The sequence below is a fragment of the Trichomycterus rosablanca genome, chromosome 5, assembly GCF_030014385.1.
Source record: "Trichomycterus rosablanca isolate fTriRos1 chromosome 5, fTriRos1.hap1, whole genome shotgun sequence".
Lineage (NCBI taxonomy): Eukaryota > Metazoa > Chordata > Actinopteri > Siluriformes > Trichomycteridae > Trichomycterus > Trichomycterus rosablanca.
Window position 1 is genome coordinate 38,118,653 of NC_085992.1, and position 26,908 is coordinate 38,145,560.

The following is a 26,908-nucleotide window of genomic DNA, read 5'->3' on the forward strand; positions in this document are numbered from 1 at the left end:
AAGTCAGACCTGCATAAGTCACCAGTCCATCATGTTGTACATCAAACCAGTAAAACAGAATGTTATATGCAGGTATTTATTATCTGAAAAAACACAATCTAGAAGAATCATTTTAAAAACTGATTTTTCTAAATTGCATTAGTTGTTACAGTATTCAAATAATGGCAAATTATACATAAGTGCAGTGTTGGCAAATCGATGTAATAATAAACTGTTATATACTGTGAAATCAACACAGTGGTGAAAAGAAAGACATCTAGGGTGTGTGTTACTGGGTGGAGATGAGAGAAACAATGGTGTGAATGATGCGGGAGCCTCGAGGGCAGGTGATCAGGTCCATGCTTGGGTTCTTGATCTTCTCTTCTAGGAGCTGATCTAGTTCCCACCGCAGCTCCTTCAGCAACTCAGCAACCTGCACACATTCACAAAATACTCAAATAAGCTTCACTTACCATATAAAAGCTCTTTGTAGTTCTACAATTAGTGACTGTAGTCCATCTGTTTCTCTGCATGCTTTGTCGCCCCCCTTTCATTCTGTTCTTCAATGGTCAGGACTCTCCCAGGACCACTACTACTACTGGTGTGTTAGTGTGTGTTGTGCTGGTATGAGTGGACAAAGCAGACAAAGCAATGCTGATGGGAGTTTTTAAACACCTCAGTGTTACTGCTGGACTGAGAATAGTCCACCAACCAAAAATATCCACCCAACAGTGCCCCGTGGGCAGCATCCTGAATCCTGTGACCACTGATGAAGGTCTAGAAGATGACCAACTCAAACAGCAGCAATAGATGAGTGATCGTCTCTGACTTTACATCTACAAGGTGGACCAACTAGGTGTTGGTGTGTCTAACAGAGTGGACAGTGAATGGACACTGAATTTAAAAACTCCAGCAGCGCTGCTGTGTCTGATTCACTCATACCAGCACAACACACACTAACACATCACCACCATGTCAGTGTCACTGAAGTGCTGAGAATGATTCACCACCTAAATAATACCTGCTCTGTAGTGGTCCTGTGGGGGTCCTTACCATTAAAGAACAGGGTGAAAGCGGGCTAAAAAAGTATGTATAGAAACAGATGGACTACAGTCAGTAATTGTAGAACTACAAAGTGCTTCTATATGGGAAGTGGAGCTGATAAAATGGACAGTGAGTGTAGAAACAAGAAGGTGGTTTTAATGTAATGGCTGATCGGTGTAAATCAGTGTATTAAAATTGAAAGAAAACGTACCTCATGTGAGGCGGCGGAAAATCGAATCCAGCCATCATCCAGAGAGATGATAAACTCGCCACGCTGCAGCTCCACATTGACCTGCCCCCCACCGAACAGCACCATGGGATACACAGACACCATGCTGCAATCTCGGATAAACACACGACTGGTTTTCACCTTCTCGTGATAGACCAGATATGGACTGTCATAGTGTCGCACCTGTACAAAAGAAATAAATAAATACTTAATGAATAATAATAGCTAATAAAGCTGATGATGTGATGAAAAGGCCTGGCTCATGGTTGGTTTTCCAATCTAGCTGGGTTTGATAGGATTAAGGGATCAGTGCAGGCCACAGTCGTTCCTCTACACCACCAACTTTTTAATGTTCTATGTTTTTATGAATGTTGCTGTGTGTCAGTGTTGTGTATTTTGGTTAGTTTGTGGGTCTTAATCGGGCACAAACACACACAAATGTGTCCAGTAGGGATGTAACGATGCACCACAAGACAGTTAATAACCGATTCAAGAATTCCACGATTCAAATCGATTTGACATGTAAAATGAATCGATATTCACTTTAAACAGCAGAGGGCACTGGCGCTATTCACCTCGCCTGGTTGACGTCACTGGCGCTATACCCCTGGTTGCCAGATTTGCAGGTTTTCAGCCAAATTGGGCTTAATTCAAAATTGTTTTGCATAGTTTGTACCTACCTCAGAAATAAAAGGGCATTCAGTATTTAAATAAATAAAAGGTAATCACAAATACGGTATTTTATTTTTTGAGGAGAAATAATTAAAGGAAGGTTTGTCATAATTTGTCTTAAATTTCAGTTTAAAAAATTGGGGGGAAAAAATCGTATCGTGAACCCAGTATCGTGAATCGCATCGTATCGTGGGTAGACTGTATCGTTACATCCCTAGTGTCCAGTGTGAATTTATGGTCACATGAATTAAATAACCATTACAGTAATCCTTTTACCCAGTGATACGTTCTGGGGTTGCCTGTTGATAAAACAGGAACCTCTATGTATGTGTCACATTACCGTAAAGTTGACAGATGAAGGGTGGATGTGAACCGCTTTTTCATTTTTAGTGAAGAAGTGAAGCTCCTCAGCTTTAGGCTGCATTTTAACAGCTCCTTTACTAGTCAGCTTATATTTCCCCTGTGGAGATCGAACCTACAGACACATGCACGATCATGATCACATGGAATTAAGTACTGAAAAAGGAAAGTTGCATACTGTACATGATCACAGGTAAAGACACTGACCTGGACTACATTGGGATAGAGGGCTGCACACAACAAAGCCGACATCATTTTTGTGTTATCAGAGTTTAGGTTTGCCTAAACAAAAAGAAACAAAAATCATTTTGTGGGTCGTGTTTGGGATTGTCTGTAACTGTCAGTAGTAGCTAAATTCTTCATCGTAGTGTACTTTACATCATTTAGCAGACGCATGTATCTAAACCGACTTAATTGTAAATGATTACAATGGAAGCAATTGGCAGTGGTGGGGCCTGAACCAGCGACCTTTCGATCACTAGTCCAGTATCTTATCATACCGGAAGTAAGCATTATTAAATAAGTACATTGTGGCCACCCTGATAATACACTGATCAGCCATAACATTAAAACCACCTCCTTGTTTCTACACTCACAGTCCATTTTATCAGCTCCACTTACCATATAGAAAACCGTATATATACCATCTGTTTCTCTGCATGCTTTGTTAGCCCCCTTTCATGCTGTTCGTCAATGGTCAGGACTCTCCCAGGACCACCACAGAGCAGGTATTATTTGGGTGGTGGATCATTCTCAGCACTGCAGTGACACTGACATGGTGCTGGTATGAGTGGATAAGACACAGCAGTGCTGCTGGAGTTTTTAAATACCTTGTCCACTCACTGTCCACTCTATTAGACACTCCTACTTAGTTGGTCCACCTTGTAGATGTAAAGTCAAAGACGATCGCTCATTTATTGCTGCTGTTTGAGTTGGTCATCTTCTAGACCATCAGTGGTCACAGGACGCTGCCCACGGGGTGCTGTTGGCTGGATATACGTTAGGTTGGTGGACTATTCTCAGTCCAGCAGTGACAGTGAGGTGTTTAAAAACTTCATCAGCATTGCTGTGTCTGATCCACTCTGCAGTGTCACTGCAGTGCTGAGAATGATCCCCCACCCAAATAATACCTGCTCTGTGGTGGTCCTGTGGGGGTCCTGACCATTGAAGAACAGGGTGAAAGCAGGCTAAAACAGTATGTAAGGAAACATATGGACTACAGTCAGTAATTGTAGAACTACAAAGTGCTCCTATATGGTAAGTGGAGCTGATAAAATGGACAGTGAGTGTAGAAACAAGGAGGTGGTTTTAATGTTATGGCTGATCAGTGTATGTAGTATTCAAATGATGCCCAGTTGTATTAGGGGCTCTATGTGTGCCAAGAAAATTCCCCAAACCATTATGTTAAAATTAGCTGTTCTATGGCGCTCAGGTGGTACAGCGTAAAACACCAAAGTTAACATCTCGAACTCGTCGGTTCGAATCTCAGCTCTGCCACCCGGGTGCCGGAGGGTTTTCCTCATAACTGATGCAATTACAACCTCTGCTGGCTGATTAATGGCGCTCTGCACAGAGACGAGGAATAATGTGTTCAGGGTGTGACTCTCCGTACACAAAGCTGATCCACATATGAACTCGTCTTGTGCAGGTGAAAAGATGCAGTTGGCTACTGTCTGAGGGAGCATGTGTAAGTCACGGCTCTCCTCAGTTGGAGAGGAGGTCAACATCAGTAGAGAGGAAGAGTAATGCAATCGGGTAGTTGGATATGACTAGATTGGGAGGAAAATTGAGGGAAAAATTATTCCTTTCGCGTCAAAGCAGATACCAAGACTCATCAGACAAGACATTTTCTATATTTAACTGTCCAGTTTCAGTGAGCCTGTGCCCACTGTAGCCCTAAATTAGTTTCTGCTTAGTTGTGAGAGGTGGCAATTTAAATTACTGCAAACTTCTTGTCAGCGCAAACCTGTCAGGATCTTCCTTATCAATAAGGTGCTTCCACCTAATCTATGGACGTCAGTTTCTGACATCTTTGAACCAGACAGCCTGGTACCAACAAGCTTACATTTTTGGCACTTAGCAGACCCTTATCCAAAGCAAATTACAATTGTGACTGTATACAATTAAAGCAATTAAGAGTTAAGGGACCTGCTCAGGGGGTCAAACTGAGGCAACCTGGTAGATGTGGGGCTTAAACCAGCGACCTTCTGATTACTAGTCAAGTATCCACCACTGCCAAATGAAAAGGAGCAAGCATCAATTTGTTAACCCATATTTAGGTCAAGTTCTCACTGTTTGCTTGTGTGAACATGACCCAAAGCTCTTGACCAGTGTTGGTATGATTTTATACATTACCCTGTTGTAATATGACTAGCTGATTGGATAATTACATGCATTTTCCTAATAAAGTGACCACTGATTGTACATACAGTCAAATTACACATCCCTGGTCAGCAGAGGTGAAAAAAAGTTTCAGCAGTTTCAACAGTACTACAGCAGCTTACATTACTACAACACACCAGCTCATTTATCAACAGCCAGTTATCAACTGTGCCAGACATTTAAAGTGCAATGCACGAATGATTACCTCATATCCTGTAGCCTTCAGCACTCCATCTGTTCCGTTGGAGCTCATTCGTTCTATGTCTCTTACCTTCAATCCATCCTTTACAAAGCCAATGTCAGACAGGAGCTCCGCAAACTGCCTCTTGAGGCATGCTATCTCCTACCAGAGACAAAAAAAACGTATAAACGTTAATGTGTGTTCAGTTCTACAGGTTAATTTACACTGACATTCATTCACATCTGTGCTTATTTTATAAACTGTCTGTTTTTCAACTTGTGCATATACACTGATCAGGCATAACATTATGACAACCTCCTTGTTTCCACACTCACTGTCCATTTTATCAGCTCCACTTACCATATAGAAGCACTTTGTAGTTCTACAATTACTGACTGTAGTCCATCTGTTTCTCTACATACTTTCTTAGACTGCTTTTACCCTGTTCTTTAATGGTCAGGACCCCCACAGGACCACTACACAGTAGGTATTATTTGGGTGGTGGATCATTCTCAGCACTGCAGTGACACTGACATGGTGGTGGTGTGTTAGTGTGTGTTGTGCTGGTATGAGTGGATCAGACACAGCAGCGCTTATGGAGTTTTTAAACACCTCACTGTCCCTGCTGGACTGAGAATAGTCCACCAACCAAAAATATCCAGCCAACAGCACTCCATGGGCAGCGTCCTGTGACCACTGATGAAGGTCTAGAAGATGACCAACTCAAACTGCAGCAACAGATGAGCGATCATCTCTGACTTTACATCTACAAGGTGGACCAACTAGGTAGGAGTGTCTAATAGAGTGGACAGTGAGTGGACACGGTATTTAAAAACTCCAGCAGTGCCGCTGTGTCTGATCCACTCATACCAGCACAACACACACTAACACACCATCACCATGTCAGTGTCACTGCAGTGCTGAGAATCATCCACCAGCCAAATAATACCTGCTCTGTGGTGGTCCTATGGGGGTCCGTTGAAGAACAGGGTGAAAGCAGGCTAAAAAGGTATGTAGAGAAACAGCTGGACTACAGTCAGTAATTGTAGAACTACAAATTGCTTCTATATGGTAAGTGAAGCTGATAAAATGAACAATGAGTGTAGAAACCAGGAGGTGGCTTTAATGTTATGGCTGATCGGTGTAGGTGCAAAATAAACAATGGTCCTTTTTGTCTTTGGCAAGGAGAACTTAATATCCATTTTTCCAGAGTGTGTGCGCTTGGCTGGCCTGCCTGCAGTCTCCTATTGAAATGTATAGAGCATCATGAAGAGGAAAATCAGATAACGACAACCACAGAAGAGTTAAAGTCCTATATCAAGCACGAATGGCCAAAAAATTCCACTTGCAAAACTGCAATTTATTAGTATCATTAGTATCAATGGTTTACAAACCATTAAAAGTGTAAATAATATAATTAATTAATAATACCACAGTGGTAAACATGCCTCTGTCCCAGCTTATTTAAGGGAGCTGCAGGCATCAAATTCTAAATTAGACTGATTATAAAGATTCAGTATAATAAACAAAACAACAATTCTTGTGTTAAAGGCATTTAAAAAAATTGGGCAATGTCCCAACTTTTTAGGGTCTGAGGTTTTCACTTCTTTTTTGGGCTCACTAATAGTGACAGATACGGGCTCACTAATACTGACAGATACGAAGTTAAGCTGAGATGCATTCTGGTGTGGACCGAGTTGTTTTCCTATGCACTGCTTTATATGTTGAGGCTACACTAAAGTGACCTTTTTATGTAAATTCAGGTAAGAACGTAACAAGCCTGACTCACCTGCAGACCCCGGATAGACAAGAAGTTCTCTCTGCAGTACCGATAGCCAGCCTGTTGGCCATTTTGGGCTGCAGAACACCAGCCCTATCACACAAAGACACACACAAGCATTATTTACTCTTGTAATTTAAATTAAATTGATATTACACCCAATACTTCTGGACATATGTCCACTTTTACCTGGGAATACCAGATTATCTACCAGAAACAGTGCGAATGCCCACCAAAGTAAAAAAAAAAAAAAAAAGACTTCAATAAGACCTAGTATAATTCCACCCATCTCCCAACCTAGTCATTTCCGATTCCCAACTGTGAATCCACTGCTTCTGCATCCGCTTGCACAACCCCTGATCTGATCAAGGAGCACCAAATCACCACACACCGCCTCCGACACGTGTTCAATCTGCAGCTCAAGCACCTGCCTGTGTCCCACACAGACCGCATCATGTATGTAGAGTAGGGCTGTCAAACGATTGAATTTTTTAATCGCGATTAATCTCAGAATTTCATATAGTTAATCGCGATTAATCGCATAAAAAAAAAAAAAAAAGAAAACAAGGATTTTTACGTGAAATGTTACAATTAAAATGGTGAACACATTTTATGCTAAATGTACTCATGTTAAAAACTGCTGGGACAAGAGAAAACTGTAAGGGAGTTTTATTCACTCACATACTAGGCAGTAATACTATCCAGCAGAGACCCTTGACTTCGTATAAATGTCAGATTGTAGGTTAGAATTTCTCCAAACATTGTAGATCAGCGGTGCTTTAGGTGGGATAAGGCGTAGTTATTGTAACAGACTTTTCTGTGGTTGTATCGTGACATTTGATGGACGTTTCTACACGAAGTGAGTGTGTTTTGACCCTTTGGGGCTTCCATACTTCATGGACTAGCATGCTTGGCTAACGCGATGACTCCAGCTGTCCGGTACCGTAACAGAAGGAATTAATAAAAGTGTTCTGCTCCCGACAACTTGTGAATATAGCGTGTATTTATTTCTTTATTAAGCGAGTGCATCACTACACGCTCGGTTACATTATGTTAACAAACCGCAAATGAAAAACGGTGGCAAGCCTCAACATGAACTACGGATGACTCGCAGGGCCAAATAGAATTTGCGTTAACGGCACTATTTTTTTTAAATCGCGTTAAATTGAGATCGCGTTAATGCGTTATTATCGCGTTAACTTCGACAGCCCTAATGTAGAGCCACACTAGACTCCATGTAACAGGAGTAACAGTGTAACACTAAAGTTTTGAAGTTTAGATTAATCATGGATTTAGGGTGTAAAAGGGGTTTACAATTTTTAACTTGATGTTTCCCTTATTTATAAGTATCAACATGCTTCTTAGTAATCATAGTAACCTTGTACGCCTGAAGCAGAGCAAGATGGTCACTGTTGGCAAGAGAAAAACTAAATTTTCTTTCATTGGCCTCCTCTCTTTTATCCCATGGCGAGACCTGACACAGATACAGACAAGTGTTAAAAAACAAGACCAAAACTGCATTAAAAGTGTATAATAGTATACTAGTCATGCTTAAAAGTATTTCTTTAATTAAAAATGTAAAAGATACTATAATGTGTTGATGCTTGCTTACAAATGGGCTTTTAAAGGCTAGACTGGCTGCAATAGTAAGGGCTGGGTCTAGGCACCGGAAGATGGCCCCCAGCAGCATCAGCTTGCCAATGCGTACATCTACTGGAAGGCAGGCCAGATGCCACCCAAGCGGAGTGAGACTCTCGGCCTCAGTCAGAGCTCCAAGAGCACAGAGCCTTTGCTTAGCTGTATCAAGGGTGCCTTTTGCCGGAGGCTCTATGAGCCGAGAAAACACAGAGTCCAGCAGACATTCAGAGAACACCTCCAACACCTTAATCCTAAAAAAAAAAAGAAGAACAGGGGGTTAGGAACAGATACAGCAATAAAGTAATGAAGTTATTAAATTAAGCACCTGTCGACATGATAAAAACATTTTCAAAAACTCTTATGTAGAACAATTACCAGTTAACACAAGTATGAAGTAAAAACTTAAATTCATCATTAATTGATTAATACGTACAACAGAATAGAACATATTTATTATTATACATACACCCATGTACAATGCTTTTTCCGCATATCGAAGTTTCTTTGGTAGCTGGGGCCAAAGCCCAGGGTCAGCAATTGTACAGCACCCCTGGAGCAGACAGGGTTAAGACAGTCCTTGCTTAACTGTGGCTGCATGGCAGAGCCTGGATTTAAACCCACAATCTTGTGACTAATAACCCAAAGCTCTACCCACTAGGCTACCACTGTCCCCAAACTTCATTGATCCAATGTATTTATTTATGCATTTGCTCCCTATTCTTCCAATTTTGCATAACCAATTAGTCTTCATAAAGATTCAAGAGAATGAACAAATCACAGATTATATTTTTTTTACTGAATTTTTTACTGGAAATGGGGTTTGTAAAAGTATTTTAAAGCTTACCAAAACAGTTAAAACAATCTTCTAGTATGTGAAATGTAACTAGAGGTTCTGTAAACTCTGAATACATTACATACCTAAGGCAGAGCTGCTCCAGTGGTACTCTCTGGATCTCAGGGAGCTGCTGCTGGCTCAGGTGATGGGTGAAACGATGGCTGGTAAACAGATGAAAACAGACGCCAGAGGCCACACGGCCAGCTCTACCTTTTCTCTGCAGAGAGTTGGCACGAGACACCCACACATCCTCCAGACTCTCCATACTGCGACTGGCATCATACCTGAAAGACGTGATTTAAATATATCTTGATATACTCTGCTCAGGTACAGTGGTCTCATGCGTAGGGTGGCCATATTCATAGTCACAAAAAGGAGGACATTATACCCCAAAAAAGAGGACATTACACCCAAAAGGAGGATGTCATATTAGGAACAGGGGGACACGATACTGCAACACACAGAATGAAACCATAACCCATATAACAGAGTTTTTGACCAATTTAAGCAAGAATTCTATAACAAATTACTGTTTTACTCACTAAATGTTGTGTCTACTTTTCATATTTAAGTCCATTCCTCGCTGCCTCCAAAAGTTAAATTTTTGGCATTTTCACAGCGTTCCTGAGCATGAGAGCTGACTAACTGACCCAAGTAGAGGTGTATGCAGAACAGAGCGGGCGGGCGAAATTCAACCACCCAATCACAGACTAGCATTTAGAGGGCGGACCTTCTGCGATTGGCCAGTGGTAGCACTATAAGCAGTCAAATGAGGCTGTTAAACCAATGAAATACAAAGCATTTGTTTTGACATGTACCTGAGCCAATGACAGATAATATTGATCAAAAATGAAACCAGTTCACTCCAAAAGAAGGATTTTTAAGTGTCCGTCCTAGCGTTGCGTGAATGGAGGACTGGCAGCTGAAAAGCCAGACTGTCCGACCTAAAGCCGGACGTCTGGCCACCCTACTCATGCGCTAGCCCACCATGTCTGGCATTGATAACCATTGACAACCATATTTACCGCAAATTAATAATATTTAGGTAACCTTTGCCATCTAAAGAACATTGCCAGGATCCATCCCTTTTTCTAATATACTGCTGGGACTATTCTTCATGCATTTGTTACATCTAGAATTGACTACTGCAATGCTGTACTTTATGGACTTCCTGCTCGGGTTTTGAACAGGCAGCAGTATGTACAAAATTCAGCTGCAAGGATTCTAACCCATACTAGATCCTGGGAGCACATCACCCCTACACTGAAACATCTACACTGGCTTCCAGTTTAATATTGAATACAATATAAACTGCTGGTGCTGGTTTTTAGATCTTTACAAGGCCTCGCGCCTTCATATCTTGGAAGTCTGCTTACATCTTATTCCCCAGCTTGGTCTCTTCGCTCCTCCACTCTGCGTCTGCTCAAAGTTCCACCCTCTAAATTACGTACATTTGGTGACAGGGCATTTAGTGTCACTGGCCCCCAAATGTGGAATAGTGTCCCTCTTGAGTTACGTGCTTGTTCATCTGCAGCCGTGTTTAAAACCCATCTTTTCCAACTGGCTTTTGGGTGACCCAGAACTGCACCAGAGCCAAACATGTACAGCGTTTTCATGTTTGTAATGTGTATTCTAATTTGTATTTGTTTTTCTTTATTTTTTATTGTACAGTGCCCTGGGCTGTCATGAAAGGCGGTTTACAAATAAAATTATTATTATTATTATTATTATTATATTTAATGAGGGGAAATGTGGGATTGCATACATGTTAATTATTTCATAGAAATTACCTTTTTTCCTTCATTCTGCCAGAGTCGATGACATACACTACATCATCAATAGTTACTGATGTCTCTGCAATGTTAGTAGAGATGATGATTTTGGTCACACCCTCGGCTGGGCGTTTAAACACTGCCTGTTGCTCCTCATTGGACAGAGAGGAGTGAAGTGGATACACCACACACCTATAAAATTACAGCCCAGTTTCAGACATTAAACTTTAAATAAAGGTGGGACAGAAACATTTGAGTAGTGATACAAACCTTTTCGATCTTCTATTGTTGAATATTCTGTTGGATTGCAGCTGTTCATACAACTGCTTTATTTCTGCTAATCCAGGCATGAAGACCAGAACAGCCCCTATAGACCAATTAAAAAGCATAGTCAATGAAATCCATATAACAGTTAGCATAATCATTTACATTTCAGTAAAATTGTAGTTTTAGGCATCTCTCTCAAGTACTGCAATACATAAAATCATAAAATCAAGTCATATTAATTTGTATAGCGCTTTTTACAATAGACTTCACAGAATCCAGGACCGACAGACCAAAAACCCCTGTGGTGCAAGCCAAGGGCAACAGTGGCAAGAAAAAACTCCCTTAAATTACAGGAAGAAACCTTGAGAGGAACCAGGGACCGCCATCCTCCTTGGGTGGCCTGGAGAATAATTTAAATCAACAGGATTTACACAAATCATACAACCACAAAATGAAATCATTACCTGGAGGGTGTTTGTGGTCTCCGTCTACAATCCACTCCAGCAGACTCTCCACGAGATCCATGTTTATTTTGTCTAGGTCCAGTGCAGCCAGGGTTTTCACCACAGATTTGGAGCACTCTTTAATATAAGACATTGAAAAATGTTAGGCTATGCAGACAAGATGTAATTGCAAATAACATGGTGGTTATATAAAATACAGTACAATGAAGATAGTGGACGATGCAACCATTTAATGGCCCAAAACTCACTCTCACTCACTTTCTTAACTGCTTACCAATTAGGATGCCGGGGCGGTGCTGGAGCCTATCCTAGCTTTTAAATGGGCGCAAGGCACACAGTAACACCCTGGACAGTCCATCGCAGGGCAGACACACATATACACACATACACACCTATTCACCTATAGGGCAATTCAGTGTCTCCAATTCACCTGACTGCATGTTTTTGGACTGTGGGAGGAAACCGGAGCTCCTGGAGGAAACCTGCCTGGGGATCAAACCCAGGACCTTCTTGCTGTGAGGCGACAGTGCTGCCCACCGAGCCACCGTGCCGCCCACGGCCCAAAAAATCCAAGTAAATCAGCCGAGTGAGAGAGATCGCCAGCAACATTAAATGACAGTAAGCTGCTGTGTAGATTTAGGTGACTTATATATTAGATATATCATTTATACCTTCAGGGTCATTTTTCTGATAAGTCTGATAGTAAGCTGTTATGTAGATTTAGGTACTTGAAGATGAAAAGCTTGACTACAGCCCTTTAGTTTTGAAACTGGGCTTAACAAACTAAGGATTGACCTGATGTAAATGTAGATTGCAAAAGTTGATTAAATACAAGGGTTCACATACTGTTTAATTAAGCTGTAAAGGATTATTCATTGTGTTCAACAGGACATAAAAGTACAATTAAGCTTTTTTGCAACTATAAATAAAGTTTACTGCACTAGCTCATTAAATTACACTTCACCACTACAATAGCATGAAACAGAAACACTTTTACTGTCTGTGCTCACTGAGCAATTACAATAAATCAGAAAAAAATCAATAAAAAGAGCCGATACAGTTTTAAATCTTGGCTTCCTTACTTGGATATCGGAGTGTGAGCTCTTGTACACCGAGTTGCTGGTCAGGAATGGAATCTTTAACTGCACCTTTATTCACAAAGGAGCCGAATGACCAGCTGTCGTCATCTAATTCCTCAACAGCTGGACGTGCTTTTGCAGCCTTTTGATTAGACGGGCCATTCTGCTTCGCTGAGCGCCGGTATGGGCTGCCATCCTCTATCACATACCTGACATTTAGGACAGAAATTGCATCAGTGTGAGTGTGTAGATGTTAATATTACGGACATACTTCCGTCTATAATGTAAAACCATTTTTTTTCTCTATTTAGACCAAGCAATCCCAACCTATTGACAAGACAGACCAGATTGCAGCACATAACGTTTTCTATGGACCAGTATGGACGAGGAGAGGAGGCAAGATCATCAGGCTTGTGATAAGAATATACAAATCAGTGCAGTTCTCCCTTTTGTTATGCTGTGATTATTAGAGATGCTGGAGTCACATGCTATACTCTGCACATTTGACATCTTACTATCTATGGTTTTATTCATCTCACATATTAACTACATCTGTTGTTTTTACCCCAAAATGGCTCTGATGTGAACCTGTTCACCAACCTGAGGCTGAGGCCTGTAGGTTTAAGACTGCCAGACCAACAATGGCATTAGTGTTGGACATGATGGGAATCTTCAGTGACTGCACTCACAATGTCCAGAACTTGAATTGCATTCTTTATGCTTTTCAGTAGTTATAACCCCTATTAGAAATCGTATATTTACATATTTAGTATATTTACCCTAATTCTAATCTATTGAGTCTAATTCATTGAACCTAATTCTAATATGTTGAGTCTGGATCCTCTCAAGGTTTCTTCCATGTAATATTTAGGGGCTAATATTTGCTTGCCACTGTTGCCCTTGGCTTATTAGGGTTTTTTGGTTCTGAAATTTGTAAAGTTGCTTTGAGATGTCCACTGTAAGAAGTGCTACACAAAAAAAATGTAAGTATTTTTTTATGCATTTTCTCCCAATTTGGCATTACCAATTCGTTGCTGGGGACCCCAACCATGTACAAGGAGGATGTATATTCGCCTGACACACTCCCTCTGTCCGATGTGTACGCAGTCCACCATTCCTTCTTATCCTCCCATGATGGGACATGATGGGAATCTGCAGTGACTCCACTCACAAGGTCAAGAACTCAAATTACATTTTTTTATGCTTTTCACTAGTTATAATAGTTTATATAACCTAATTCTTATTTACTGAGTCTAATTTATTGAACCTAATTCTAATATGTTAAGTCTGGATCCTCTCAAGGTTTGTTTCATATAATAAAAGGGAGTAAAAATTTTTTTGGGTTTTTTAAAGATGCTTTTTACCCCCTTTTCCTCCTAATTTGGCGTAGCCAATTCGCCGCTGGGAGCCCCAACGACGTCCAAGGAGGGTATGTTTGCCTGACACACACTCCCTCCGTCCAATATGTGCGCGGTCCACCAATCCCTTCTTATTCTCCCATACTTGGTGGGTTTGTGCGTGAGGTCGGCTTCGCGTACAGAGAGCGACACCCAATCTCTGCGCTGCTTCTTTTTTTTGTAGAGGCGCCCTGGCAACCAAGGTCCTGACACAAAACCAAGGATTGATAACCCCATCCCTTAGTCTAGCCTTTCCTATCCAGCAGACTGGAAGCTTATTTTGTCTGCTGCAGGCATTATTCAATTGTGCCTGCTAGAGGGCACAGGAGGTGTGCTAGCAGATTATCATGCTGCATCACCTGGGTACCCCACAAATAAATTTTGATTGATCACAAGGATTATTTAAAATAACATTAATATTATATGCATACACTGCTTTAAGAAACGATATAAATCTTTGTAAATTGCATTGTACATTTATGTATGTATCTATACTTTAAATTCAGGTGATGTCTAACCTTTAACTTTCCTTAAGAATTCCAAATTCTATGCAGATTTAAATAAGCCTTTATTAATAATTTAGCTTTTAAGTATTTTGATGATAGTGTCGATGTATTAAGCCCTACACAAATAAGTTTAATTTGCTGTTTCATGTTTAAAACTGAAGTAAAAGTAGTAAAAGATTACTAGGATTTACCTCGTCATTGCTATGGCATCCTCAAGGAAAAATTGCTCCACTGGGAATGTACGACCTGTAGGTAAACAATGACATTTTACATGCATAATAAGCACTATAAGTCACGGCAAGACAAAAGTACCCTGGGCAGGGCGGCAATCTATCGCTGGTAGGTAGTATACAACGAAGAATAACAGGCGAATAAAAGGCTGGTGATCTTTTACCTGGTATATGAATGGTAGGACAGTTGTGAAAATACTGGGAGAAGAGATCAGCATTTAAAGTAGCACTCATCAGAATGATCTTCAGATCCAGCCTCTGTAGTATCAGATCCTTTAAGACCAGCAACAGGAAGTCACTGGAAGACAGAGTGTGATGTAGATTTAAAATGACACTGATGGACGCATGTATGTGAGATCTGAGCATCATGTCTCTTACCTCTCCTCTGTGCGCTCATGAACCTCGTCTACGATAACGTGCGTGACTCCCGTGAGCTGAGCATCACCTGCCAACCTCCGCAACAATACACCGGTGGTGCAAAACAGCAGCCTTGTGCTATTGGACTAATCACACACACACACAGAGTTTGTGAGCCAGAAACATTCAAATAACTTTTAATAATTCTTTAAGTTTGATAGTAGATCTTAAACTAGCCCACAGAGGCATTTTAAAAAATGATAAAGACACCTAGATTCCAGTAATTGGGTTATTAAATACATCCAGAAGGGCGACAAATTAAAACCCTAATTAATTAAAGAAACTTAATGCAAACAATGCAAATTGTGACGTACTCCAAGGTAATGATACTAAATACTCTTTCCTATTAATTAAAATTTGTATTATTATTATTACTAATATTATATATTTTTATTTCTTTCCACTTTTTTCATACTCTCAATTTGAATAAAAACAATTATCCTGTGAACCTTGTTGACCTCTGCCTGCAGCCTCCTCTGACATGTTGCCACTGGACACATCTTTTAACTGACCAGTGTAGGATTTTTAAAGAGAGCCTCAGCACGTATGGGCAACCATACTTCTCTGTAAGTATTCTTCTGCTGTTCATGCTGATGCCTCGACCAGACCAGACTAGGACTTGCTGCTATGGCAGCAGGGAGGCAAATCCTCATTTGGCCCTCTCTTTTCTTTGACTATTGAGCACTCTGCTAGGCCGATGGTCCGCCCAAACTGGAGACCTGGCTCCCGGAGGTGGTGGGCAAGCATATGTTTGTTTATGTATATGTCGAATAGGATATATACAGTACCAGTCAAAAGTTTGGACACACCTTCATTTAAGGGTTTTTCTTGATTATTTTTATTTTCTACATTGTAGATTAATATTGAAGACATCCAAACTATGAAGGAACACATATGGAATTATGTAGTAAACAAAAAGGTGTTAAACAAACCAGAATATGTTTCATATTTTACCAACCCTACCTCTGCACAACACAACTGATGGTCTCAAACGCATTAAGAAAGCAAGAAATTCCAGAAATTAACTCTTGACAAGGCTTTTTTCTTGACAAGGCACAAACGTTAATTGAAAACCATTCCAGGTGGCTACCTCATGAAGCTGACTGAGAAAAAAAAAAAAAATATATATATATATACATACATATATATACATACACACACACACACACACATATATATATATATATTTATGACAGGATCAGTAGTTACTCATTACACAAGGTTCATCAGTTCAAGTTTATATCGAACACAGTCCTGGACAATTTAGTGTCTCCAATTCACTATATATATAATTCAATATATATATATATAAGCCTATTTTGGGCTCAGCTTTATAGCGGTCCAGACATCGTTCTATAGACTCTTCCTCTTCATCTGTATCTGTATTAGAAGAACTGGAAGAAGACAGACATCCTCCTCTTCTTTTGAGGCTGTTTCTCTGTTGTCTCTGTTGGTGGTTGTTGTGCTATTTTCCATCATCAGTTTGTGTAATAAAGCCCTGGGATGGAGTATAAATCTTCATCCATGTGAGGTTGGCCGTGTCCTTCCGTTTACCTAGGTCTGTGGTGAATAAAGTCTTGAAACTCACTGAATAGACTGGATCATCGTCTGAGGGCTACATAACTCTACCAGAGGTTACTAACAGGCGGACCACGGTCCGGGTCCGGACCCAGAAGCTGTCCCATACAGACCCAGACCTACAGCCAAAACAGTTTAAGTTATGATTTAAAACCTGACGGAGCACTTCTATTTTAACCGGCGCAGCTTTTGTAGTCTTTACAGTAGTGGATGAGAAAATGCACAGACCAATTGCATGCGAGTTCCCACATGACACCACTCAGCCAATCAAGTCTGTGCATTCCAACCGGTAAACACTGCGTCTCTACAGTGCAGACAGATGAGAGACTTAGAGGCGAGTTACACATGAAAATACGGTAGAGAGAAAAAGAAAGATAGCAAATGTAGAGAAAAAGAAGGGAGAGATACACACGACTGTGCCGGAGAAAGTTGAGAGAAAGACGAGTAAGACAGAAAGGGAAAGAAAATAAGGAACAAATAGCGCTCTTAAAAAAAAAAAAAAAAATTTAATTTAATACGTAATGGACAGACTCATTTCTGTTCTTACTTCCCACTGGAGCACTTTTTTTTTTTAATTTTCTCTTATTTTGAAAAGAGAAAGGTTTGATAAGGCGGGGCGGTCCGGGTCCTCTCTGTTTGGAGTTTGCATGTTCTCCCCATGTCTGCGTGGGTTTACTTCAGGAGCTCCGGTTTCCTCCCACAGTCCAAAGACATTCAGTGAGGCGAATTGGAGACACTAAATTGTCCAGGACTGTGTTCGATATAAACTTGTGAACTGATGAACCTTGTGTAACGAGTAACTACCGTTCCTGTCATGAATGTAACCAAAGTGTAAAAGCCAGTGATAGCTCAGTGGTTAAGGTACTGGACTAGTAAACAGAAGGTTGCCGGTTCAAGCCCCGCCACCACCAAGTTGCCACTGTTCGGTCCCTGAGCAAGGCCCTTAACCCTCAATTGCTCATTGTGTAAGTCGCTTTGGATAATAGCATCTGCTAAATGCTGAAAACGAAAAACATGATGTTAAAATCCTAATAAATAAATAAACATTTGATTTGACAGTCAGTTATTGATTACATGCAGATGTTGATACAACTACCAGGCTACTTATATATAAATACATATATATAATTAAACAGACATTCCAGACCTTTGCTTCAAGAAATTTTCTCTAACTAGACCTCTTCAAATTTTAGTTGAATACCCCTGCTCTAAACAAATGGCATAAGGCTGGCAGCACCACTGTACAGCATACATATTGAAAATGAAATTGAAAGCACAAGATGTTTTAAACATGTTAGTAAACTGTTATTAATTACTGAGAGAGACACTACTTTCCTGTTTGTCTGTACACACACACACACAGAGAGAGAGAGAGAGAGAGAGAGAGAGCACATACACACAAAACACAGGCAGCAGAGTGACAAGAGTAACAGAACGAGTGTGCACACATATACAGTGTATCACAAAAGTGAGTACACCCCTCACATTTCTGCAAATATTTTATTATATCTTTTCATGGGACAACACTATAGACATGAAACTTGGATATAAGTTAGAGTAGTCAGTGTACAACTTGTATAGCAGTGTAGATTTACTGTCTTCTGATAATAACTCAACACACAGCCATTAATGTCTAAATTACTGGCAACATAAGTGAGTACACCCCACAGTGAACATGTCCAAATTGTGCCCAAAGTGTCAATATTTTGTGTGACCACCATTATTATCCAGCACTGCCTTAACCCTCCTGGGCATGGAATTCACCAGAGCTGCACAGGTTGCTACTGGAATCCTCTTCCACTCCTCCATGATGACATCACGGAGCTGGTGGATGTTAGACACCTTGAACTGCTCCACCTTCCACTTGAGGATGCGCCACAGGTGCTCAATTGGGTTTAGTCCATCACCTTTACCTTCAGCTTCCTCAGCAAGGCAGTTGTCATCTTGGAGGTTGTGTTTGGGGTCGGTATCCTGTTGGAAAACTGCCATGAGGCCCAGTTTTCGAAGGGAGGGGATCATGCTCTGTTTCAGAATGTCACAGTACATGTTGGAATTCATGTTTCCCTCAATGAACTGCAGCTCCCCAGTGCCAGCAACACTCATGCAGCCCAAGACCATGATGCTACCACCACCATGCTTGACTGTAGGCAAGATACAGTTGTCTTGGTACTTCTCACCAGGGCGCCGCCACACATGCTGGACACCATCTGAGCCAAACAAGTTTATCTTGGTCTCGTCAGACCACAGGGCATTCCAGTAATCCATGTTCTTGGACTGCTTGTCTTCAGCAAACTGTTTGCGGGCTTTCTTGTGCGTCAGCTTCCTTCTGGGATGACGACCATGCAGACCGAGTTGATGCAGTGTGCGGCGTATGGTCTGAGCACTGACAGGCTGACCTCCCACGTCTTCAACCTCTGCAGCAATGCTGGCAGCACTCATGTGTCTATTTTTTAAAGCCAACCCCTGGATATGACGCCGAACACGTGGACTCGACTTCTTTGGTCGACCCTGGCGAAGCCTGTTCCGAGTGGAACCTGTCCTGGAAAACTGCTGTATGACCTTGGCCACCATGCTGTAGCTCAGTTTCAGGGTGTTAGCAATCTTCTTATAGCCCAGGCCATCTTTGTGGAGAGCAACAATTCTATTTCTCACATCCTCAGAGAGTTCTTTGCCATGAGGTGCCATGTTGAATATCCAGTGGCCAGTATGAGAGAATTGTACCCAAAACACCAAATTTAACAGCCCTGCTCCCCATTTACACCTGGGACCTTGACACATGACACCAGGGAGGGACAACGACACATTTGGGCACAATTTGGACATGTTCACTGTGGGGTGTACTCACTTATGTTGCCAGCTATTTAGACATTAATGGCTGTGTGTTGAGTTATTTTCAGAAGACAGTAAATCTACACTGCTATACAAGCTGTACACTGACTACTCTAAGTTATATCCAAGTTTCATGTCTATAGTGTTGTCCCATGAAAAGATATAATGAAATATTTGCAGAAATGTGAGGGGTGTACTTACTTTTGTGATACACTGTACATGCAGAGAAAATAGGCACACAAAGGGCAGGAGAGAGAGAGAGCAGAAAAAATTATATATATATATATATATATATATATATATATATATATATATATATATATATATATATATATATATATATATATATATATATATATATATATATATATACTGTATATACTGTATATATATATATATACACAGTATATATATATATATATATATATATATACAGTGCCTTGCAAAAGTATTCAGCCCCCTTGAACTTTTCAACCTTTTGCCACATTTCAGGCTTCAAACATAACGATATGAAATTGTAATTTTTTGTGAAGAATCAACAACAAGTGGGACACAATCGTGAAGTAGAACGAAATTTATTGGATATTTTAAACTTTTTTTAGAAATAAAAAACTAAAAAGTGGGGCGTGCAATATTATTCAGCCCCTTTACTTTCAGTGCAGCAAACTCACTCCAGAAGTTCAGTGAGGATCTCTGAATGATCCAAAGTTGACCTAAATGACTGATGGTGATAAATAGAATCCACCTGTGTGTAATCAAGTCTCCGTATAAATGCACCTGCTCTGTGACAGTCTCAGAGTTCTGTTTAAAGCGCAGAGAGCATCATGAAGACCAAGGAACACACCAGGCAGGTCCGAGATACTGTTGGGGAGAAGTTTAAAGCCGGATTTGGATACAAAAAGATTTCCCAAGCTTTAAACATCTCAAGGAGCACTGTGCAAGCAATCATATTGAAATGGAAGGAGTATCAGACCACTGCAAATCTACCAAGACCCGGCCGTCCCTCTAAACTTTCAGCTCAAACAAGGAGAAGACTGATCAGAGATGCAGCCAAGAGGCCCATGATCACTCTGAATGAACTGCAGAGATCTACAGCTGAGGTGGGAGACTCTGTCCATAGGATAACAATCAGTCGTACACTGCACAAATCTGGCCTTTATGGAAGAGTGGCAAGAAGAAAGCCATTTCTCAAAGATATCTATAAAAAGTCACCTGGGAGACACACCAAACATGTGGAAGAAGGTGCTCTGGTCAGATGAAACCAAAATCGAACTTTTTGGCCACAATGCAAAACGTTATGTTTGGCGTAAAAGCAACACAGCTCATCACCCTGAACACACCATCCCCACTGTCAAACATGGTGGTGGCAGCATCATGGTTTGGGCCTGCTTTTCTTCAGCAGGGACAGGGAAGATGGTTAAAATTGATGGGAAGATGGATGGAGCCAAATACAGGACCATTCTGGAAGAAAACCTGTTGCAGTCTGCAAAAGACCTGAGACTGGGACGGAGATTTATCTTCCAACAAGACAATGATCCAAAACATAAAGCAAAATCTACAATGGAATGGTTCACAAATAAACGTATCCAGGTGTTAGAATGGCCAAGTCAAAGTCCAGACCTGAATCCCATCGAGAATCTGTGGAAGGAGCTGAAAACTGCTGTTCACAAACGCTCTCCATCCAACCTCACTGAGCTCGAGCTGTTTTGCAAGGAAGAATGGGCAAAAATTTCTGTCTCTCGATGTGCAAAACTGATAGAGACATACCCCAAGCGACTTGCAGCTGTAATCGCAGCAAAAGGTGGCGCTACAAAGTATTAACGCAAGGGGGCTGAATAATATTGCACGCCCCACTTTTCAGTTTTTTATTTCTAAAAAAAGTTTAAAATATCCAATAAATTTCGTTCCACTTCACGATTGTGTCCCACTTGTTGTTGATTCTTCACAAAAAATTACAATTTCATATCGTTATGTTTAAAGCCTGAAATGTGGCAAAAGGTTGAAAAGTTCAAGGGGGCTGAATACTTTTGCAAGGCACTGTATATATAACAAAATCAGATATGGTTTAATACTTTTTGGTGTTGAATTAGATTTCTCAGTACACATGGATGCACTAAAAAATTAGGTAAGACTTTTTAATCTACGGATCTTCTGTATGAAAGAGAAAAACATTTACCCTGACAGTCTCCAAGCGAATCTGGTATCCAGTGGAATGACCCAGAGTCTCGGCTCGTTCTTGAGAGACCCTAGTTGCTACGGAAATGGCTGAGATGCGGCGAGGCTGAGTGCATATGATGTTGACTACCCCAACCCCTTGCCCTCTCAGAGACTGATCCAGGATATACTGAGGGATCTGAGTGGTCTTTCCACACCTGAGAATGAACACAAATACATGTTACACCTTTATAACACACACTATGATAAACACCTCATCAGACTGTTGACACACTCAGGCGTACCCGGTCATTCCGCTAATCACCAAAACTTGATTCTTCTCTAAAGCCTCTAGAATGTTCTGTCTCTCCTCCCACACAGGTAGCTTTTGCCTCTGCTGCTGCATGGAGCCGTAGCGTCTAGATGACTAAAGGAGAAATAATGGTTAACATACAGGATGTAGTTCTGATTTCAGAAACACTTTTTCTACAGACTGTAGCTTTTATGGCAGTGGTTCTCAACCAGGGGACCTAGGCTCCTTAAGGGGCAACAGTGAGCCTAGAGGGGGGTCCCGTTGCCTTTAATTGAGAAGAGTAAAAAAGAATCACATGTGATGGGATGGGAAAATCAGTAGGCTATTGGCATATGGAAGATTTCTTGTGATGTCATATAGATACATTTTAAACTCCCTATAGTTAAGGCCCTACCTAACTCATGGCCGTAAAAATCGTGTCACGTAACATGAAATGAGCCGCTTCTCGTGTAATATATAATTTGCTGTGAAATTTTAACTATAAGGTTTGTGTTTAGCGATTTAACATTTTTCATTCGCTTAGCGTATGAAATATGAGGTGCAATATGAGGCGGTCCTAGCAATCATACGGCAATTAAGTTAGGTTAACAGACTTTTCTGTGGTGTAGTGTGGTGTGCTGACAATGTTTGATGTACGTGTTTACGTATTGAGTGCATGCCATAGAAAAGTGTGCTTCTCTACACACGTGATCATCTTTCTGTAGTCTGTGGTGTGCCTCAAAATAAACTTAGCAAACTCTAAAGATGCTCGATTACATTAGCAATCGGTTAGACAAAATGTCCAAGAAGTCTAAAGCAGCTAAAAACACTACTCAGGTAACCGAGTTTGGAAAACTGAACTGATTATGTGGACAAGGGAATGTCAAAACACAAACATCATTCAATTTATGTTTGTTTGTTTATTAGGATTTTAATGTCATGTTTTACACTTTTGGTTACATTCATGACAGGAACGGTAGTTACTCATTACACAAGGTTAATCAGTTTACAAGGTTATATGGTTATATGTAGGTTATACAAGGTTATATGTGCCTATATCGAATCGTCATGGACAATTTAGTGTCTCCAATTCACCTCACTTGCATGTCTTCGAACTGTGAGAGGAAACCAGAGCACCCGGACACCCATGCAGACACGGGGTCATTCAATTTATGAGTGTCATTTAATGCCTGCCATGAAATTTGTGATTTTTAAAATACCAAGGTCTGTGAAATTAAGCACATTATATTGTGAATTTAGAAGGGCCCTACCTATAGCCTATGTTAGGTGACTGAGAATGGACACGTTTAATTTGCCCACCACAAAAATGCAAAGGTCAACGGATGGCGACTATGAAATATTTAGATTTTAGACCCACTCCATCATTAAAAATCAGAAAATATCAAGATTTATAACTTTCACATGGTTCAATGCAATACCCTTCATCATTTATACTGAATAATTAATAATATAAGAATAATTACATAACCTGTGTCGAGGGGGTCCAGTTATCTAAGCAACAAAAAGGTTGAGAACCACTGTTTTATAAGATTATTAAAGCTATAGCATAAATTAATGGTGGATAAATACCAAGAAGACCGTTACCTGTTTTCTCCTGAACTGTTTACAAAGCTTTGCGTTCTCCAGCAGTGCCTCCTCAACTCTAATCTCGGTTTTTCTCTCCATTTTTTTCCTAAAATTCACATAACTTTCATTCTCAATGGGAACACTCTCTTCATTATATTCCCCATCCTCCTCTTCTACGTCCTCTGTGTTGAGATCAGCTGTAGTCAACATGCAGAGAACACATATACACAAAAACACAAAAGGTAGGTGTCACTTCTTTTACATTGTCCCGAATATCTACAACTCCAAATCAGAAAAAGTTGGAACAGTATGGAAAATGCACATAAAACAAAATGCAGTGTGTCATTTACACTTCTGTGATGGCAGCATTAATGCAGAAAAGTACATTGAGATCTTAGAGCAACATATGCTGCCTTCAAGACGTCATCTTTTCCAGAGATGTCCATGCATTTTTCAACAAGACAATGCAAAACCACATGCTGCACACATTACAAAGTCATGGCTGTGGAAGAAGAGGGTAGAGAAACTGTTTTTTTTATTTGCATTTTCCATGCTGTCGCAACTTTTTCTGATTTGGGGTTGCATGTATAGCACCTGAAAGTTGTCCTGATTCTGATTCTGATTCCGTTTTCTTTTTTTTTTTTATCTGATTCCAAAATCGATGGAATTCCATTGCCAATACCATTTTTTTGCATTTCAATTTGTATTAAGCACATTTATGTACAACTGTACAATACAGAGACAGTTCAAAATACAAGAGCACTACCATTTTCAGTCTGCCACACACAAAAAAGATTAAAAACTGACGTCTTTTTAAATAAGTAATATGAATGTTATATAGATTACCTTCCTTATGATTGACTGTAGGGCTGTGACTGTAAGACTGGGTGTTAGTTGGTTGGGTCGTTGTGCTGTTTGGTGTTATGTTGGCTGTGGTGCTTTTATTACTGCGACTCCTTGTTGCTGTAGAAGTGGGTGGAGCCAGAACAGGAGGCGGAGCACTGTATTTGTGATGAGAAGATGAAAGGAGCTCTCTGATTTGTCCGTCTTCCTCAAGGCAGGAAATAAGAGTGTAGACCACTGGTTCACTTTGATCTGCTGCAGAAAGCGCTTGGCTAAATAAATACTCTGTTACATTAAGGCGTCCTGCTGCAGAGATTTTTTCATCTGTGGTACTGAAGGCAGCTAGTGGTGGCTGGAAGGGGTAGCAGCTTCCTGACGGAAAACGAACCTCCAGCAGGTAAACGGGGGGATCCATACTGCTAAAACCAGGCTGGCTTGGACCACTGGGGTCTGTGTATTGGCTAGACTTGTTTTGGTGTTTAAATTTGCAGCGGCTTCCAAAACGACACGATCCTCTCAGGTAGAATCTACACACCTGTGAGGATGAAGACCCAGACTGCTTTCCTCTGGTTTTTGAATCTGAAATCCGGCTATGGATACTATCCATCCACATGAGATCCAGCTCGACGGTCCATACGCTATCAGTGATTCTTTCGCAGAAGCGGTCCCCGTAGATGGCATTTAAAGCAAGAGCCTCTTCCTGGCGAAGGGCCACACATTCCTTTTGTGAAGGAGGGTTGGGCACCTGAGGGCCGAGAGCATCTGAGCCAAAGCGCTCGGTAAACATCTGAGATAGAAGGAGTTCAAGAGTTGCTCCAACATCACCACGCCCACTTGCCTCCCCAGCATCCAAGGCTCTTCTGCTACGCTCACGGTCAAAACCATACCTTAAACAAGCAAATGTAAAATCGATCATCCAAAAACTTAATCTGAACACATTTAAGGTCTATCAGATATTACCAGATCTGTGGGGTTACTGTTGCTCCTACATGAGTCTCTCTACCATAATTGAGACCCTGGGGTCACATATGAGGACAATACATCAATACATTTTGGCTTTGTTTTGCCTAAGCCCTACCTAACCTAACTGATTAGGTTCTGGTTTGACATCCACGTCTGTGCATTTGGAATCGTATTTATAAGGTCCAGTATACGGAAATTTTGAGACAGGACCAAAGAATAAGTTAAAGCACAAATCCCATTCTTTATTTGCTAAATGATAAGTAATTACAAATAAATATATAATGATTCTGTTTGCTTGTGCTTATGAAAGGCATAATAATAATAAATACCTGCAGAGAGTGCCTAATGCAAACAGCGAAACAACAGGTTCTGGTTTAACCAGTGTTGCTCCTTCGTCATCTTCATCACAGATGTTTTCTTCTGCACACTCTACTCCTTCATCATGAGTAATCCAGAACTGACCTTCCTCACGATGGTCCAGCTCATCATACTCCTCCTCCTCCTCCTTTTCTTCTTCGGCCTCATAGTCTGAGCCACTGAGAACAGAATATGAATCATAAATCAGTAACTATTGTCATACTTTAGTTTTTAAAAATTGTTTTGCTTTCCTGGACATGTGACTTTTACAGGAGACTAATAAACAGTCTACTAATAATTAACTGCAACACTACATAGCCAAAAATTTAAGGATACCGTTTGTAATAATTATTCTGGTGTTTCAAACACGCCCACTGATAACAAGTATGTAAAATTAATTTTACAAAATATATCCTTCTAACTTGTGGCAACAATTTGGGGAAAGACTTTTCTGTTTCAGCATGACCCCTCAAAATGAATTCAAATGTCAATTACGAAGCACACCTTATGTCCAACATTAGGTTCCTGATCTCTCAAATGCTGTTTCTGACTCTATGAGCACAAATCCCCACAGGTGCACTCCAAAATCCCTCCCAGAAAAGTGAAGGCCGTTATAGCCAGGTGTTCACATACTTTTCTCCACATGGTGTACAGCATGCTTAACAATCCACTAACCTGACTGTGGTGTTGTACTCCTGACTCTGTAGTTCCTTGAGAAGTTCCTTCACTTGCAGCCGGTTCTCGGATGTCATATGTATCTTCTGTAGAGGCAGGTTTACCCGTTCTGATCGTTCCTTGTCTTGTCTGTGTTCATTACTGAAAAATCTGGGAACCCCCTGAGTGCCGCCCCGTCCCCTGCCTCTTTTACTTTCATAACCTTTTGGTCTAAATACCCCACGATCTTTACAGGTATTATTGGTAGGTTTGTTGGAGCGACTAGGTCCAATATCCAGGTAGAAATCATTATCATCATCATCCCAAACTTTCTTTCCACCACCACCACCTCCTCCTCCTCCTCCTCCTCCTCTGGGTTTATTGAAGCGTCCTCCACCCCGGTTGGGTTTTGCTTTTCT

The 26,908-nt window shown here is 40.8% G+C and overlaps 1 protein-coding gene across 1 annotated transcript; it reads right to left on the bottom strand.

Annotated features, from left to right (window-relative positions):
* Positions 1 to 62: 62 nt before the first annotated feature.
* Positions 63 to 26,797, bottom strand: dhx57 (DEAH (Asp-Glu-Ala-Asp/His) box polypeptide 57). Its single transcript, XM_062996152.1, has 22 exons — positions 26,511 to 26,797; positions 25,808 to 26,014; positions 24,519 to 25,402; positions 23,691 to 23,869; positions 22,099 to 22,220; positions 21,816 to 22,011; positions 15,194 to 15,318; positions 14,980 to 15,113; positions 14,777 to 14,831; positions 12,686 to 12,891; positions 11,604 to 11,720; positions 11,143 to 11,239; positions 10,891 to 11,064; positions 9,184 to 9,384; positions 8,240 to 8,516; positions 8,006 to 8,101; positions 6,637 to 6,720; positions 4,872 to 5,009; positions 2,492 to 2,566; positions 2,265 to 2,399; positions 1,235 to 1,435; positions 63 to 412 (listed from the first exon to the last, which is right to left on the bottom strand). Exons 1-22 carry the CDS (start codon positions 26,585 to 26,587, stop codon positions 269 to 271), a joined length of 3,924 nt encoding a protein of 1,307 aa, XP_062852222.1. The 5' UTR covers positions 26,588 to 26,797; the 3' UTR covers positions 63 to 268.
* Positions 26,798 to 26,908: the final 111 nt, after the last annotated feature.